The sequence below is a fragment of the Musa acuminata genome, chromosome BXJ1-6 (assembly GCF_036884655.1).
Source record: "Musa acuminata AAA Group cultivar baxijiao chromosome BXJ1-6, Cavendish_Baxijiao_AAA, whole genome shotgun sequence".
NCBI classification, from domain to species: domain Eukaryota; kingdom Viridiplantae; phylum Streptophyta; class Magnoliopsida; order Zingiberales; family Musaceae; genus Musa; species Musa acuminata.
Window position 1 is genome coordinate 7,383,853 of NC_088332.1, and position 18,341 is coordinate 7,402,193.

The 18,341-nt window shown below is 39.1% G+C and overlaps 2 protein-coding genes across 6 annotated transcripts; one reads left to right on the forward strand and one right to left on the reverse strand.

Moving 5' to 3' along the window:
- The first annotated feature begins 741 nt into the window (after positions 1–741).
- Positions 742–8,260, forward strand: LOC103987244 (methionine--tRNA ligase, chloroplastic/mitochondrial). The gene is made up of 12 exons (XM_009405489.3): positions 742–1,167; positions 1,727–1,870; positions 2,022–2,171; positions 3,334–3,501; positions 4,068–4,192; positions 4,317–4,410; positions 4,585–4,683; positions 5,449–5,629; positions 5,749–5,864; positions 6,592–6,747; positions 7,170–7,298; positions 7,786–8,260. Exons 1-12 carry the CDS (start codon positions 853–855, stop codon positions 7,945–7,947), a joined length of 1,839 nt encoding a protein of 612 aa, XP_009403764.2. The 5' UTR covers positions 742–852; the 3' UTR covers positions 7,948–8,260.
- A 677-nt stretch (positions 8,261–8,937) lies between these two features.
- On the reverse strand, positions 8,938–15,915 carry LOC135582436 (uncharacterized). Of its 5 annotated transcripts, none has more exons than XM_065186646.1 (6): positions 15,618–15,915; positions 14,976–15,080; positions 14,016–14,170; positions 12,700–12,924; positions 11,470–12,307; positions 8,938–11,120 (listed from the first exon to the last, which is right to left on the reverse strand). In XM_065186646.1, exons 4-6 carry the CDS (start codon positions 12,919–12,921, stop codon positions 9,211–9,213), a joined length of 2,970 nt encoding a protein of 989 aa, XP_065042718.1. In that variant the 5' UTR covers positions 12,922–12,924; positions 14,016–14,170; positions 14,976–15,080; positions 15,618–15,915; the 3' UTR covers positions 8,938–9,210. The 5 variants fall into 5 exon arrangements, with proteins under 5 accessions (XP_065042718.1, XP_065042714.1, XP_009403768.2 ...); XM_065186642.1 differs by lacking the exon at positions 14,976–15,080 and adding an exon at positions 15,299–15,399; XM_009405493.3 differs by lacking the exon at positions 14,976–15,080 and adding an exon at positions 15,299–15,399 and having other exon boundaries at positions 13,997–14,170.
- Positions 15,916–18,341: the final 2,426 nt, after the last annotated feature.

The window sequence follows — 18,341 nt, forward strand, 5'->3', positions numbered from 1 at the left end:
GATTCCGGAGTCCACACATGGCTTGGAGCTTCCCACGAGCAGTTTGATAACCTTCAATAACTTTAGTCTGTTCATCTGTGCTTGCTTTCTCCATCCTACATGTTTTGGTTGGTTACCGATTCCAGAGTCCATCCATGGCTTGGAGCTTCCAACAAGCAGTTTGATGACCTTCAGTATTTTTAGTCTGTTCATCCGTGCTTGCTTTCGCAGCAGGCACGGATGTGGCCTCCAGTCTCGGGAATGGCTATTGACATCCGAGATCAGCACGGAATCACCACATAATTCAATCACCTGCCTTCAGCTTTCCTCTATCGTGATTCTTGTACTGTTCTTGAAGCAGTAACTTCGGTTCAGACCGTAGAACAACAGGCCGATTCATTTCCATGCATGCAGGCATATCTTCTCGATGGCGATGGAGTGATCGGGACACAGAATGATCAAGATGGTGCGACAAGGTCAACTGGTTACAGTGAATTTGACATCTTTCTCTCATTGATTTGTAGATTTGGTTGTCGATTCAATTTCACGCAGCAGGGGAAGAGAGAAGCGATCGGTACACGAGGAAGAGAGAAGAGCAGCGAAGTGACTACACAGTTCTTGTCGTGGGTGTCGAACGTTTAAGAGTTGTCTCCTTCCCCTTTGCTGATCCAAACCCGAATCCAATAGCCACGTTCGGACTAAATCCGAACCCTTTTGCCCGCTAATGGATGGTGGATCGGTTCGCCGAGGGTTATCCGATCTCCCTCAAGATTAGGCCGCAGGGGCGAGTGAGAGAGAGAGAGAGCGAGAGGAGAGAGGCGGGCACAGCGCTCGCAGTGGGGTCGATCGGTAGCTCCCACTGCGTCCCTCGCCATGGCCGCCGGTCGAGCTCTGTTATCGTCCCAGAACGGGCTCGCCGCTGTTGCGCCCCTGTCCTCCATAGGTTACCGAGCCAGAGGACTCGCTTCCTCCCTTCCCCTCCTCCGCCGCCGCTGCCCCTCCGCTTTCGCCTCGTCTTCCGCGCGCTGCTGCAGTCGTCCGCATAGCGAGGGCGCCGGGGAACGGGTCATGAAACCCGAAAAGGAGGAGGCTTTCGTGCTCACCACCCCTCTTTACTATGTCAATGCGCCGCCCCATATGGGCAGCGCCTATACCACCATCGCCGCTGATGCCATTGCCCGATTCCAGGTGTTTGTAAACCCTCTTTATTAGCCATGTCTATATGTTTTGCTGTTTTATTCATGCCTTATTTGTTGTACGTGATCAGCTTGTGCTTGAATGAGACAAAGGTGGTTGCTTTTGTATTTTTTATCTTTGCAGACTATGTAAACGTTGTGAAAAAAGAAGGCTGCTATTACTAATTTGTATATTTTCTGGATTTCAAGAATCTTGATTGACTTTGAGACTGCCATTCTTTCATTCCTGAAAATTTGCTTTCAGTAAAATGATATTGTTTATTCCATTCATGTCAAAGACAGAATCAATTATGTCATAGGCTTGTCCGACAATATTTGAAATTTATGGGGTTACGCAAGAATGGGTATTGTTAAGTTTAACTCAATAAACAACAGAAGTGGATCCATATGACAAAGGGAATGAAACATTTAGTTAGAAGAAGCCCTGATGCTTTCTTTTATTGTTATGCATGTTCACAAATACTTAAATCTATTTATTTTAAACTACAGTTTATTTTCATACTCATACCATGTAGTTGAACTTTAATGTCTTCGTTACTTCTTTTACGCAGAGGCTCCTAGGAAAGAAAGTTGTATTCATCACAGGAACCGATGAGCATGGAGAAAAAATTGCTGCTGCTGCAGAAGCTAGTGGCAGGAGCCCCAGAGAACATTGTGATACTATTTCCCAGTCTTATAGGATTCTGTGGAGAGAGGTCAATTTCATTACCATTGTTGTATTAATTAAAGAACAAGTTCTTTACAATGCTTCTTTAAGTTATGGCTCAAATTATGTGAGTCCATGATGAATTTAATTGTTCTTGGTATCCGGTAAAGAGAATATTACCCTCCATTGTTTGGTTGCAGCTAGATATAGCATATGACAAGTTTATCCGCACTACTGACTTGAAGCATGAAGCAATAGTCAAAGAATTTTACTCTAGAGTGCTTAACAATGGCGATATATACAGGGCTGATTATGAGGGTCTCTACTGTGTGAACTGCGAGGAGTACAAGGTTTGGTATCTGCAAATTTTCATTAGGTTATTTCAAATGCCTGTATTATATTAATGTGTCAAAATGATTTAAAATTATGACATGCAACCAAAACTACAGGTCCTCCAGCAAAAGAGGGAAAAAGAGATTATTCTACCCTTGAAGATCTAAGTGATGTTTACTGTGAAATTTGTTATGCAGAAGCACAAGTCAAGTCAGCATGTCATTGTCCACTAGAATCATTTCATTTCTTTTCTAGGCTTAGGTGTTTAAAACCACTTGTACCTTTTTTGTCTCTCTTCTTCAACTATAAACAATTATCTTAAGCTGATTACAATAATAAAAGTTTTGTCAAGAAGTATGGTTAAACTGTTAAATTTTCTTCCAACTTATACTAGTGTGAAGTACCGTGTTTTACTGTGCAGATTGGAATGGAACTTTCTGCAGATGCATACTTATTCTGTGATCCTTTTGAATTATACTAATTAGATGCAATCTCTAGTCAAGAATCTGGTCCATGTAGTAGTCTGATTTGATGGTCGTGTGTTGTATATGTTATGGCCTTTGTACTCCCACGGTTGACCTAATATGAACTAATAAACTTTATAACTTACTATCTAATCCTACAGAGCTACTTTTGTGTAGTCCTTTTGGGTTTAAGTTCATGTGGTTTCAGGACTGTCATGATGGAATAGGTCATGGGAGCTGACATAGGACTATGGTTATGTAGTAAGACCAAAAGATTGGCTAACCATGGGGCAGTTTCAGGGTCACTAGTTTTTATTTGTGTCAAAATGATCCTGAGTTCTGTTTTCATACTTTTATTGTTGAGAAAGAATTACTTATAATGATTCTAAGTGAGATGATAATACGATTGACATTTGGTTGTCAGCTAACTACGTTGGAGAGAATAAGTTTTATAGGTATAATGATATCAAATTTTCGCTTCAGATCAGAATAGATTGAATTGGAATCATTAAATGCTTATGTCATCATAGGTGATTAGGCATATACTCAATTTTTTCTTGAGATTTTGTGTAATATGCTAGGATATATCTTTGTAATGATAACTTGATGAGCAACACATCATTATTTATGCATCCATGTCCAGTATATTGATGTTTTACAAGTAAGTTGATCTGTTGTTCCATTCTTTGTATTATCATTTTGGTACTACATGCAGGATGAAAAAGAATTGCTTGAGAATAACTGTTGCCCAATGCATTTAAAGCCTTGTGTTCATCGGAAGGAAGATAACTATTTTTTTGCATTATCAAAGTATCAGAAAACACTGGAAGATTATTTAACATCCAATCCAGATTTTGTGAAGCCTTTATTCCGCCTGAATGAGGTGAGAGTTCAAATGTGTTCTCGCCTTTGGTGCATTATGAATTTACTCATGGAAATTGAGCAGACTACTATTGTTGATACAATTGGATCACAGTCATGAGATCCAAGATGTGCACTAGAGGGCAGTATAATTCGCTTCCTTTTCATTAGCTCTCAAATTCAGATACTTTTTTTGTTTGACTTCTTGATTGCGTGAGTTTTACGTCTTTCTACCCACCAAGAATGTACGGTTTTTATAAGATATGTCTATGATTTTGCAACATGATCATGGCCATTTTCTTTAGCTATATATTCGCTGAGATGGAATTTTGTAACCAACAGTGCTTAAATTAAAATTAAAAACAATTGTCATGCTTTGCAAAATTTTAAGAAAAATGTGTCATGAGCCTTGAAGGCCATTGGGAGATTCCTTTGAAGCTTTCCTTCTTTGAGCACTGTATAGTTTAACTCATCCAAATATTATAATATCTTGTGTTAGCATTCTTTTAGCTTATGTGATCCCATGCATCTGTATCCTAAAACAAATATGGATTCTTACTCCATTTACCCATCATGATACTTATTTAGGTGCAAGGTTGGATAAAAAGTGGACTGAGAGATTTCTCTATATCCCGCTCATCTGTAGAGTGGGGCATACCTGTGCCTAATGATGATAAACAAACTATATATGTCTGGTTTGATGCTTTATTGGGGTAAGTTATCATTCGGTTTCCATTTTGTTACAGTTGAAAAGCCCATAGTTTACAGAATATGTGCATATAAATACTATTTAGATGAAACTGCTGAGCCTTCTTGAACACTGAGTTCATTGTGTAGGTATGTTTCTGCATTGTTAGAGGAGGGTGAGCAAACAAATTTAGAACAAGCTGTTTGTTCTGGTTGGCCTGCTTCACTGCACTTAATAGGCAAGGTATGAATTGTTATCTTCATTTCTCATCAGAGTGATAGTTACCTCATTGTTGTCTTTATGGTCTCAACTCCTCACACAGAACATAATATGTCTGAGGACATGACTTTCACTTATAAGTCCACCAGGCTCTTTCACTTATATGCATTGCTAATACTTTGTGCTGCACATCTGAAGGATATCTTGCGGTTTCATGCGGTTTACTGGCCTGCTATGCTACTATCAGCAGGATTAAGTGTTCCAAACATGGTATTTGGGCATGGATTCTTGACGAAGGTATTGCTGCTCTTACTGTTGCTCTTAGCATTGGCTTTTATTCAGGTTGTGGTTGACACATGTACTGTAGTTTGACTTAAGTTAGTGAAAACACCAAAAAACTTCCATATATATACATATGCATATATAGAATTTTGAACGACTCTTGTTGTCCTTGTTTTCTAGGAGCTCAATTTCCATTTTGATAGGTAGATATTTTTTTTATGATTCTTCCTCTTAGTTTACTTTTTTGTATGTGAAATGGACTTCTTGCCTGGACTCTGGTTTTCTGCACTGTTGCTTATGATCTGTGATGGAAGAAAACCTATTAGGGTGCTCAGGCTAAACCTAACTCCTCATATATTAAGAATGAAGAAACAAGGATACATCTATCTTAATAAATCATCAATAGCGTGTAGCAACTTATTTGATGCTCAGTGCAGCTATAGTTTCATCTTCATGCTTTCATATCATCTCCCTGAACTTTCCATTATTCGGTTTTGTGTTGCATAATGTTGGTTCCTAGGCTTTGTCCTTGAATATTGAGCAAAATTGTTAGTATCATTGGCAAATATGCCAAAGGAAATGATTATTTTGGTAATCATAAGCAAAATAGTTGAAATAATTTGTCAGTGTCGGTTCATTTTCTATAATCGTTGATGCTAGGACTTGCTTCTAGTACTTCATTTGTCAGCATAAATTGTTCAAAAATTGTGGATCTTGATTATTTATCTCATATATTTATTTCCATTTCATGCAGCAATGCTTTTTATTTTGAAATTTTAGGATGGTATGAAGATGGGGAAATCACTAGGAAATACACTTGAACCGAAGGATCTAGTGCAAAGATTTGGAGCTGATGCTGTTAGGTATTTTTTCTTGCGGGAAGTGGAATTTGGTAATGATGGGGATTATTCAGAGGATCGGTTCATCAACATTGTGAATGCACATCTTGCTAACACAATTGGTAATATCCATTTTGGTATCTTTTTTTCTTGGTTGAGTTTAGTTGATCTTTTTCTTGTCTCTGGACATCAGTTCTGTTACAAAGTAATCTTGGAATGTAATAATATCATTTACGTACAGGAAACCTTCTGAACCGTACCCTTGGGCTTTTAAAGAAAAACTGCCAGTCAATGTTGGCCTTTGATTCCATTATTGCAGCTGAAGGAAACTCATTTAAAGATTCTGTAGACCAATTGGTAAGTCTGAATAACGTGTCCTTGATCGTCCGACTCATGTCCTGATGTTACCATTCTCTTGAATTGTACTTTACAACCTTTTTAATCTGATCCCTGCTTATGATTCAGTCAAAGCGTCCAATGATTTTCCATGACAATATGTATTCTGTATCTTATTTGACATGGTGTTCTTGTTTTCTTTTGGTATTAGTATAGCAGACAGTAAGTATTGTTCTTGTATGTTGAAATAGCTGTTTACTCTATTGACAAACAAAAAGAACGATTAATTAGCATCAAAGTCTTAAGCTGTAGCTGCTTAAGGTCCTTTAGATGTTTCTCTCCTCCTGTTTAACTTTCTTGAGGATGACATGTGACGTCATTCTATGATATCATCCATTTGTTTGAGAGTTGTGGGATCCTTCCACAAGGGCTTCTAATCGAGTCTATACTGTTCTGTACTCTGATGTCTGAATACACCTCAGAATTTAGTTTGACCCACTCTTCTTTTCTCGAGTCCAAGAATATCATTCAAACATGGCAACTCAGATAACTGGAGAATATCGTGCCATGTTAGACATGATTAAGCAGGCAACATGGCGAGCTTTTTTAGAACAGTGATAATCTCAAAGACAACAAATAAACAGAGATCCCAGTTTCAGACAATATGAATTTTTTACATCTGGATTCTGGCATATTTGAAATATTCCATTTTAGTTTGCACTTTCTCATGAATAGCTTGCTTGTGTAGGTAGAGAAGGCCAAATACCATTATGAGAACCTTTCATTATCATCAGCATGCGAATCTGTCTTAGATATTGCGAATGCTGGTAACCTTTATATGGATGAACGTGCTCCATGGTCTCTTTTCAAGCAAGGTGGTGCAAGTTCTGAAATGGCTGCAAAGGCAAGCTTTGAAACTGGCTATTTTCATCTTTGTATTCAATTAGTTTGTTATAATCACATGCTACTTTTACTTGGGAATTTTCTGCATATCTTTATGGAAATTACTCCTATGTTTGGCGAAAATGTTATTAATGTCTAGACAGCATATCCGCTACACTAACAATGACCGAGAATTCAAACTCTTGAGATACAGCATTGGTAAAGATAAAAACAAAAAGGTTCTTTCCTGCTTGAAATATTTTCATCTGTTCGATAACACTAAATCATTAACCCGAAAGATACATAATCCTGCTAATTTGTGTTTTCTTTAATTGGGATCACTATAACAAGACTGTGTTGTAATCCTGTTAAGTAGTTTTCTCAAGAACTAGATTATGTATTTATGCAATTTATGGTATCATGTTGCATTTATTTTGACCTCAGGATCTCGTCATAATACTGGAAGTAATGAGAATAATAGCAACTGCTCTATCTCCGATCACTCCAAGCCTGTGTTCCAGAATATATAGCCAACTTGGGTTTTCAAAGGAACAATTTGAAGCAGCGACATGGGTATGATCTAAATCTTTAAGGATCTTCTCTTTTTCCTTCTTATGACACACTTCTGACTGCTTGGGCAAAGACAAGTGTGTCCTGAAATCACAATGAGCAGCTCTTTTCTACCTTGTATTGCTTTGTTACAATGGGCTCCATCCTTCAAAACAGAATTGTTATATGACTCGATCATTTGAGTTGTCACCACAGCAAACCTAAGTAACATGCTGATCACATCCTTGAAAGGAGTTGTATTGTTTTGTTATGATGGGCTCCATCCTTCTAAACAGAATCGTTATATGACTCGATCATTTGAGTTGTTACCACAGCAAACCAAAGTAACATGCTGATCACATCCTTGAAAGGAGCTACTTCGTGTCTTTAATAAAACTTGTTGGTGTGCTGAAGTTTCCCAGAGCATTCATCCAACTTTCATAAGTTCTATTATGTTTCATGAATTCTAAATTCGTCTTGTGTAGTTAACCTGTTTTTCTTGCCACCGCAGGATGATACCAAATGGGGAGGGCTGAAGGCAGGTCAGATAATGGCAGAGCCTAAGCCAGTTTTTGCAAGGATCGAAAACATTGACGATGGAAATGAGGTGGTCCAAAACAAGAACAAAGACAAGAAAAAAGCTTCGCGCCGGCAAGGGCTTGTAGAGGCTTAATGCTACATCTGCTAGCATTCGCAGGTTATATAATTTGTCTTTTTTTTTTGTCACAATTTTTTTTCTTTTTGGAGATTATGTAGGTGCAGCCCTTAAAGCTGTCGATTGAGAGGAAAAGCTATTTATGCATCCGTCTGTAGTATCTTGGAATGTTTACTATTTAGCCTCTGCATTCAAGATGAAGTTTTCTTGGAACAATTCCAATGTACCATTTCTTTTGCTTTTTCTTTCGTCAGTGAGCAATGCCACTTGGCTTTATGTCTTGATACTATTTGATTTAATGATCATTAATAAAAATTGTGATTAATAGCTATCGTACTCTTCATTTTTTTCCGAGATCGCTGCTTATGGGTGGAATCCTGCTGTCCTCGCGTCTTCAGGGAACATGTTATGTGGTAGACGTGGCGTTTTTCTAATTGGTAGGCTTCTTCGGGACCCACGGTCGTTAACTTGAAACGCTGGCCAGGCGGAAATACCACGGCGGATCAGAGTCCTGTGCGGTGGCTGAGACGAGACAGCTGAGCCAGCCGCCAATTGGGACCATCACCAAGATCCTGGTCTTGTCGAAGTCTGACACATGGTGCGTTATTTGTCGTGCGGAGATGAGATGGACGGCCAGCGACAGCCAACCGAATCATAATAAGATCACACTGATACGATTTAGTTAACATCGACATGGATTGTGCTCTCATAGATTCGACTTCGTACTTCCAACAAATCTACGCCGTCCTTTGGTCCATTATTTGAAGTTTAGTTGTGCCGCTCGACCTGTAAGTTGAAAACATAGAAGAAATTATCAACATTATTGGAAATAGTAAAGATGAATATTTTGTATACTTTGTTTCCTCCAAAGACCAAATAAACTGAATGAAACAGAACACTGACATTATTTCACCAGTTAAACTGCAGATAAATCCCCATCCACAAACCGACAATACTGATGGATATGATGATAATTAACATGTCTGAATGACACCAGTACAAGAAACCTGTCTGAATCTGTCCTCAGTATCCACTCTATATATTTCATTTCAAAGGTTAAACATCATTGACATAAACTGAGAGGTTATACAGCTCTTTTAACCAACTATTTCTACTGTCCTATTTTTGGAGATATAGTTCGCCAATTATTTCATCTTAAAGTGCATAGTACTAAGCCTGAATAAAGACCAACATTTACAGTGCATCTCATGTCTAAATCTACCAATTAACCAAAAAAACTGTCATTCCTTTGATCCCAACTACCATACTTCTTTAACTCCTCTATCCCTGAGGAGCAGGCGCGTTGCCTGATGGCATTCTTTGTCTGCGACACCTTCTTGTTGTCCTTCCCCATGCCATTATGTTTCTCCCATCATTTTCTAACTCGGAGTGAATAGGCTGCTGCGTTCGAGGGGGACTGTCTGTAACCTCCACGGTGGTGATGGCCAAGTCTCTTGGCCGCCTCCTCCCCCTTGTTTGGAAACTGGTACTGTTTTGGCACGTGCTCCTAGTGGAGCTAATTTGCCATGACTTGCCGGATCTTGTCACCCCTCCAAGAGCCTGAAGATCCTCAGTCACTTCATGCCTTGACAGGGATGCAAGTGCTGGTAGGACATCTTTCTGGAAATCTCTCCTCTGCCTTCTTCTTCTTGCCTGGCCCCTACGAGGCTTGGTGAGAAGCAATGCGGCCATGGACTTCTCATCCTCTGGCTTTTCTTGTCGACATGGTTTGCAACAATATTCATCTGCCTTGAGTTCTTCAAGCTTCAAGGTCATTGACTCGAAGACATCCAATCCATCATCTTCTGAAGCATCACAGTTGCCTTCTCCACTTCCTTTTGACTCTGCATCGTGTGTAACCAACTCTGCCAACATGTACAAGGAATCACATGAGGACGGAGCAAAGGGGTGACATGCGACCTTATCTGAATCTTTATGTACATCCATTGACATGGAAACAATAGCATCTGCTGCCAGTATGACATGAGGATCTTGAGAGGATATCTTCTCTTGTGATATTTCAACTGTTGTCTTTGAGTGATTAAAATCTACAAGCTTGGCCCCGGAAAATGTATTTTCTTCTTCCAGTTCATCAGCTGGTGCTTCCAAATCAATTTTGCATGTTGGTTTGCCAGCAACTCTTGGCCAAGGAAATGATGGTGGAATCTGTGTCTCACCTTCAGCTGACATTCTAAACGACTGAGGATCAATGATAGGCGTTAGATCAGAGTTCAGATTGATGTCGTTTCTTAAACCTGGATAGAAATTTCTGCCTGCCTTTCCTTTTCCGTAGTCCTTTGCATCATCAACTAGAGAGTGTACATCGTCTGAAATAGAATTTGAGTAGTTGAAATTCCTACAGGAGTTCTCAGGTAGGCAAAAAATTCTTTTACTATTCAAGCTGTCAGCTGTTTGGCTCGTTTGAATTCTGCTTTCCTTGATGTCGAATGATGGCATAGGTTGCTTTGCTGCAAAAATGGAAGGACCTTCGTCCTTGACTCCTTCTGTAAACTCAGAAAAAATTAGCTGAGAATAATCCCTACTGAATCGCAGATCTAATCGAGTGTCACATTCTTTTATGCCAGTAGAACCACTGGGAGACGGCTTTTCTCTATGCCAAATTATGCCCTTGGATGATTCATGATGCTTCCTGATTAAATTTTGCTGATCAGTGAGATCACTTTGGCTGCAACAAAGGATAGCCTGGTTCGAGTGCGCATCCTTAGCATACTTAACATCTACGAAGTGCAAACTCTTTAAGCACTTCCGGGGTTCATGGATTTCAGAGTTTCCATATTCTGAAGTATCACTGTTGTTACCAAGGCTTTGCATCCTTAGGTTACATGGTAAAAGGTGGGTTCCAGTTAAAGAAGTAGAATTCATTTGGCTACCATGATGAAGGGCGTTCACATGGGATGAGAATTTATTATCAAGTCTCGACTGTGGTTGCAGATCCACATTGCATGGTACTTTCTCACAACCAACATTGTTGCTTTGTTTAACTGCATTATAACTCTTGCTCTGTCCATTCAACATTGAAGATGCACTAGAGCCTGGAAGTGCCTGAACTGCAATGGGAATGTGGCTTTCTTGAGTTGTATCAAGTGTCAACTTTATTGATCCGCATGACAATGGAAACTTCTCATTAAATAGGCCAGAATTGTAGGAACTCACAGCAATTTTACTTTGTCCTGTGAAAAACCAGACAGTGAGTTATATATCAGATCATGAGGAGAACTAGCACATAAACAAAGGTCGCAAAGAGCTAAAAATAGATATGCAACAGAAATTTGACTGATTAAAAAAATATATGTATATGACTTGAATGCTTGGTAGAGTGGACTATAGTAAAGAGTTCAAAAAATAAATCTAGTATGTGCAAGAAATATCATCAACAAAGAAACATTCAGATAACATATTAAGCCAATCCATGAATATTGCTGTCGTCTAAGATGTAAGAACTTTCTGCCATTAATGAATTGCATCTCTATAGACAAAGAAAAGGTTCGTGAGTTCAAGAATATCAGCCATTGATCTTACCACAATTGTTGTGTAACACTTGCTGTTCCTGTCCTTTATCAGTTCTGTCTACATTGAGGTAACTCGAGCTAACCACTTGATCACCATGTTTGTCCATGAAAGGATTTGTATGTGGAGAACTAGTTTTTGATCTCATTGTTGTCCAAGGCTTTTGAAGTTGTTTGGAGTCCACATTCAAACCATTGAATTTACAACTACCTGAACCTACGGTCCCTCTCTCACATGAATCTTCAGTAGGCTCATTCAGATCAGCAAAACTGTGAATGGGTAGACCATTTCTTGAATGCAGATTTAATTTTAGAGCACCTTTTCCAAAGCCAGGAACCTCAACACTGCCAAGAGACAACTTTACCTCATTGTCAGCCTCGATGCCATGAATCATGTTAATAGTCTCAGCAGCCATAGCACATGGCTCAACATCAATTTTACCCTCTGTATGTTCTGTGTCTTCATTTTCAATATAAGCATCAGCGGGAAGGTGAAGGTCCAGAATTCTTCTAGGAAATCCACTGAGCTTAGCCTCCTTTGGTCTGTCATCCTTAACAAACCCTCCATTTTTAGCTGAAATTGAATTGCATTGTGTTGCACTTTCTTCGAGAAAATTTAAGAAGTTTCTCCTGTCATCAACATCTGTAACATTTGCTGTACTCTGACAAGTGCTTAGTAGAGGTGGGTGAGGTAAATGCCATACACTTTCGCTAAATTCAGGATGCATCTGAGATGCAAACATACTTGACCTAGATATCACCATTGGTCCAGAAAATTCATTCAGGTGTTTTTTCTTAAAGTCATGCATCAACTCCTTTTGTGTTCTATAAAGACGATGTAGCTCAAAAACCTGAATCATAGAATACAACTTGAGTATTAAAAAAATGGATCCAAATTTTCACGAAAAGCAATGGTAAATGTTGAATTTTCTGCCCTGACAAGGGCCAATGCTGTAATTTAAATCGAAAAAGAATTTGTCCTGGGAATGGGACAAAAAAAAATCATTTTGTCCTGTAATGAATAGTTGCAGTAACTTATACAGAAAAAGAAAATACTCCCTATTCTTCAAACTATTATAATGATAGCTTTTTAATTTAAAGGGTCTCTACTGGACGATAAAAGGTTGCATATTGTAGTATCCATCAAATGCATTGTACTCCCAGCACGTGCACATCCAAAAAGATAATGCCTCAGTTTTAATACTGAGTTGCAACTACGATTTATTTTGATGTAAAAACAAACCTGTCTCTGGAATATAGCTTCATGTTCCAGCATTGTCCGCTTCAACATTTCTTTGTCATAGTCTAACCAGCTACTAACTCCCCTTAGTTTGAAATTATTGTGCATTTGCCTGCTGAATGTTTTATCTTCAGAAAAACGAGACCAACTGTAGTTTGCATCCTCATGTAGATCACTTATTGGATATCCTGGAAGATAGCTTTTACACTGCACCTTTGTTCCCATTCCCTATGAAAATCCCAAGTGTAAGAGTTGAAACAGGAATTATAAAAAGAAAGTTTAAAGGGACTAATTCTTCAATCCTACCAACTATACACTGGAGATCTACAAATTTCAAGAACAAAATTGCTTGTATCATAGTGATAAGATGCATGAGTGAAATTTTCATCTTGTATAGTTGTATTCATGTAAAAAAATATGACATTAAACCAAGATTGTGAGAATCTCATTTTTCTAGAAGATCTTCAGTTACAGGGAGCATAGTGCCATATTCTTGAACAAAAAAAATCTGGATGCTTAAGAATTATAGCGATAGATCAAGAAGATACCATCTTTATGATCCAAAATATTCCTTTCAGAGCGCAGAATATGGAATTACTGAAACAGCAACTAAGAATGAAATAATGTGATTGGTGACATGTCCCCATCCATGACTATAATATTAATTTTCAGAAGTTGGTAGATTACACAAAAAGCATCCCATATAACTCAGTTCTCGAACCTTCTTGTTGCACTAAAAATGCACCAGATTCAAAACTCTACTAATTGAAGGGTACTGATTCATGCAAATTTCTTTTAAACTCACCCAAATGAAATATTAAATGAGGAACCATAGCTTTTAGTGAAAGGAAGTTAGTGTTGAGTCAACTCATTTGATTAATATGAACTTCACATCAGTGTGTGTTGATGAAGTCTACCTCACATAATTTTTAAGTTACATTTCAGTATTTCACTTGACAGCTTTTCTGGTAGAAGAGCATGTCTGAACTTTTTAATAGCTTTTGCACTATTATATTACATGAGGAAAAAGCTCCGAAAGATGTTGTCAATGTAGTTAAGTTCCACCAACAGACTTGGACTATGATTATCCAGGATTGCTCTGTGATTGGCATACTCCATCTGATAAATGCTATTTTATGGGTTAAAATGATATCTTCTGGACATCTCCAGATGGATCTTTGGACATAAAGCATTCCTATTGACAGGTTCAATAGCACGCACTATTAGTCTATTAGCAATGCTATTACAAGTGAGATCAAGTCGATAAGGGAACTTTGTCTTAGAACACAATTCAAATTACCAGCAATAGTGGCACTCACAGTAGAAAGTATCCAGCAAAGCAACTACCGGTAGCTTCACTACTTCTAGAACTTGCACATCACCTATAACTATTTTCCGCAAAGCTTAGAACTTTTATATGCTCCATGCCTGGGAAGATGACCTTCGTTTGTTTGCTATTTTGCCTGCAAAAGTGCTGCCAGGCAATCACATGTTAGAAGTATATCATGTACAAATGGATGTTTAATTTTACACAATCGGGAATGCTATAAAGAAGTTGAGAGCGTGCTTGCCAATCAACTTCTATACCAACTTGCAACATAAGCATTGAGTGGTTACCCAGGTTCATAAATCAAATTGAGATCATCGATCTAAACAGTTTGGCGAGTAATAATTTGTTGAAGAGTCGAATCAGAAGAAAACACAATTAATAAAATCCTACGGAATAACAGTTTAAAGGTAGTTCATTTATGATTCATTATAATCATAGCTAAAAATATCTACATGGAGAAGGCAACTGATGAGAAACAAGTGACATGTCTCTCGATGACGAAAATAAAATGAAGCAATTATCTAACTCAAAAATCCAATTGACTCTATCAAACAAGCACAAGTGTTTATACGACAGCTAAAGCTTTGCCGAATTGGCAACACCTTGTGCCCATGACTGTGTTTTATACAACCACAGAAATTAATTTCAACAATGAAAATACAAGCACATTCACATATGCATGTCCAAAGCCAGTCGAAAAGAACGAACAACTTTGGATGCGGGGTGATTTCGTATGAGCATATTAACAACAGCAGCAAGAAAAATTCCATCTTTCGGCATTAATTTCAAACTTTCAACAATGCCCTGAGACAATTTACTGTTTGTGAGAGAGAAGAATTTGTCTTGCAAAATTTAACAAAGTCAAGAACGTTGACCAGGTTCTCATCATTCATCAAACTAAACGAAGACCAGAACACGGTCAACTCAATGGTACACCTTCTTCCATTACCAATACGGCAATAAAAAATTTGGACTTCCACCATGCTGGGGAATGCTAGGCCTTCAATTTTGTCATGGAACCGAAATCTCCATTTATCCATGGCGGTGATGTATCCTAAGCAACAGGTTAGCAGCAAAATACTGCTCATGAATATTGTCATCGAAACAGGGAATTAAAGAAATCTAGAATAAATGTGTAATCTTACAAATCGGGTTAATCTTTACACGGCATAATTTAAGCTATCAGATCTAAACAAAATCTGCTGGAAACCACGATTCTGGTCAAAATCTAAGTGCTTTATTTACCATAATGAGAAGATAGTCAAACAAAACCTGAAACGAGATCCCCAGATGAGGAGATCAAAGCTCTCCATCTCAAGCCAGAACATGTATCACAAAATGCAAGTCCGCAATCCATCGAAGCATCCGAGGAACTACGAAAGAAAGGAACATCGATAGCTAAGAATGCCAAAAGAATGAACTTTTCGCTCCCCAGACAGACATATAAGAAGCGAGCGACACACGAAACATCCCCCCAAAGCCAAAATTTTCGCCTTTACGAAACAATTCGATAGGAAAATCTCAGACAAGAAAGCCAAACCCAATATCCACACAAACAAAAAGTTATGCAGCCCAAGCGACGCAAATTTACCTGTGTAACCGATAAAGTGGCGGTCAATCCGGAAAGGAAAGAGAGAGAAGGAGAGGGGAGGAGCGAAGGAATAGATCAAGAAGCAGTAGTGAAGACCATTTGAAGAAAAAGAGGCTACAGATCTTCATCAAGGTGGAAGGCACATCAGAGAGAGAGAGAGAGAAGAAAAGTCTGAGACTTGGGAGGACAGAGAGATCCAAGATAAGGAAATCTCCACCATGAATAAACGACCTTCCAGGCACAGGGACAGGAAACTTGTCAACCTCTGGTCTCACTGACTCTCTCTCTCTCTCTCTCTCTCTCTCTCTCTCATATTATATGTGTGTGTGTATATATATATATATATATATAGTATTTTCTCACCTACAAAATATTCTTTTTTTCTTGTGGAAACTCACAATATCTTTGTAATAAATAGTTTTCGAGTTTGGATTCCGTTCTCTCTCCCATCATCGGTGTTTCCTGCTGCTGAGAACAGTGAGGAAGAATCAAAAAGAAAGCAAGAAAAATGCAGCCAAAGCTGTTTGTCTTTGTGTTTGGCTGCAAAAAAGGGACAGCAACAGAACTCAAATCTAAACAACCAGCCTTCTTCTTATTGCTTATTTTATTGTACTATCTTATGACTCTCATGGGTATGCAGATTTGGACAGATTTGAGCTGTGGGGTGGGGGGCCAATGAGGGAGAAGGGGCGGGGGGGGTGTCATGGGACTAACAAAAGTTGGTGGCAATGCCACTCCACTCGAGGATTATTACCAGAATGGGAATTGGATTGACTCATGTGCCCCTCTCTCTCTCTCTCTCTCTCTCTCTCTCTCTCTCTCTCTCTCATTGTGAGAGGAGACCTTTGATTCATCCGAAAAGATTTGAGGGAATAGCAGACAAAAACAAGGGGTGGGGGGAATAAGATTTTGCTCCTAATGACAAGTTCAGATGGGTGAGGGGTTAGGTCTGCTTGGAATGGGAAGCTGCTTGGCCAAGAGATAAAAGGAACAAAGCTGTTAGGTGGGCCTTTCATGGAAATTGATGATGTTGCTGAAACTAAAGTATTATGCTTTATATATCATCTCAGATTCTTGAAATCCTCTGAAAAGCCAAGCATTGTGAGTGGGATTGACTACAATCTTTTGATCCTGTATGGCATAAGATGGTAGATCAGATAAGAATGGATTAATTATAGATCTTTAACTGCTAAAAATATGTTTCACACTTGATGTCTCAGTTAGAGTCATGCAGAATGCATGAACCTTTCTCTCTCCAAACCATTGTGTGGTCAAGGAGAATCATGGTTGGATTTAAAGATGCTCTGAAACTACTGTGTTACTGCTCAAGGACTGGCCAGAATTAACTTTTATGAGGAAGTAGAAAATATTGTAGATTTAGCCACCACCATCACCACCACCACCACCACCCCCCCCCCCACACACACACAAGAGAGAGAGAGAGAGAGCTTTGATTACATGGGACAGCTTGGAAAGCTCAAGTTGTCATTCCTTTTGGTGCATGAAGGACTCAGATCATTGAGGTGTTATCTCTGGCACCCTTGTGGTGAAAGCAACCAGTCTTTGGACAGGCATTCTTTAGCTGTTGCAGGTGGAAGAGGACTTCCAGCTCTCACCCACTCTACCACTATTTTTCCTTGGAGAAGGTGGAGATTCAAGATTGAGGTTCGCAAGAGGACAAGGCTTCCAAAAACCATGAAGAAAGAAGAGGATAAGCATCAGTGACATCAAGCATCTTCTTGTTGTATTTGAAGCTTACCGAATATGTAGAACATCACCATTCAATCACACTGAGGAAAAGAACATTTATGTCAATTCATTGCATACAAATCTGCAAATACCTGCAATTCTGTAGCACTATTACATTATCCTTGGGGCCATATGCAATCAATCCACAGCTCTTCCTCAAAGAAAAAGTACAGATGCAGATACAAATGGAGTTTTCCATCTCGGAGGACCAACAAGATTAGCTCGGATATCGAGTTCTCTCTGCAATTCCAACAGATTTCTCTTCGGAACAGTTCATTTTTGTCTTGCTCACAGGCATCAATGATGCACTGATTTCCAATATCATCATACAATTCTTCCCATTGATTTAGGATTCAAGCTGCTCGATTTCCCTTCAGACCTCCATGTTTAGCTTGCAAGAAGCTTTCCTCCATTGCAGAACAGAAGAAGCAGAACTGCCATTAACCCATCTGTGGATGGCTTACTCCCAAAGCAATCCCAAACCTCACATGCACATGGTTTCTTCCCATGAACACACTTGCTATACCAAGACATGCTTGTTGCGGTGTGTGTAGGGACCCAAAACCTTGCTTTTTTGGATCCCCGACTTGGGTGGAACATCATCTTTATGGGATACTTGAAGAAAGGGATGCACTAACTCCTTTTGGTGCTTTGCTTGATCACATCGAACAGTGTTCGTTCATCTCTTGCAGGACCACACGATTCAGTTCCCCTGGATGCAAATAGTTCTGCAGGACACATCTCAATCATTCTGTGTCCTCCCTTCATCATCTCCATTTCTGCATCTTTTCTTGCCTTCCATATCAGATTCAATCGATCATCACATGATCGACAGATATTTGATTCCACTGCTTCCGATGACTCCTCGAAGAAGGGGAAAAGATGCAGGGGCATTTCTGTGATTAATTTCAAGTCCAGGGGCAAATCCGCCACCGTTGGGATTTCCGCCGCTGACTCGATCTGAGCCAACGAGTA

Coding starts and splice junctions, on each gene's coding strand:
- LOC103987244 (XM_009405489.3), top strand. CDS start 853: ATGGCCGCCGGTCGAGCTCTGTTATCGTCCCAGAACGGGCTCGCCGCT. Junction 1,871..2,021: donor ATAGGATTCTGTGGAGAGAG/GTCAATTTCATT, acceptor GTTTGGTTGCAG/CTAGATATAGCATATGACAA. Junction 4,193..4,316: donor TGGTTTGATGCTTTATTGGG/GTAAGTTATCAT, acceptor TTCATTGTGTAG/GTATGTTTCTGCATTGTTAG.
- LOC135582436 (XM_065186644.1), bottom strand. CDS start 12,921: ATGGGAACAAAGGTGCAGTGTAAAAGCTATCTTCCAGGATATCCAATA. Junction 12,308..12,699: donor AAGCTATATTCCAGAGACAG/GTTTGTTTTTAC, acceptor TCTATGATTCAG/GTTTTTGAGCTACATCGTCT. Junction 11,121..11,469: donor AGTGTTACACAACAATTGTG/GTAAGATCAATG, acceptor GGTTTTTCACAG/GACAAAGTAAAATTGCTGTG.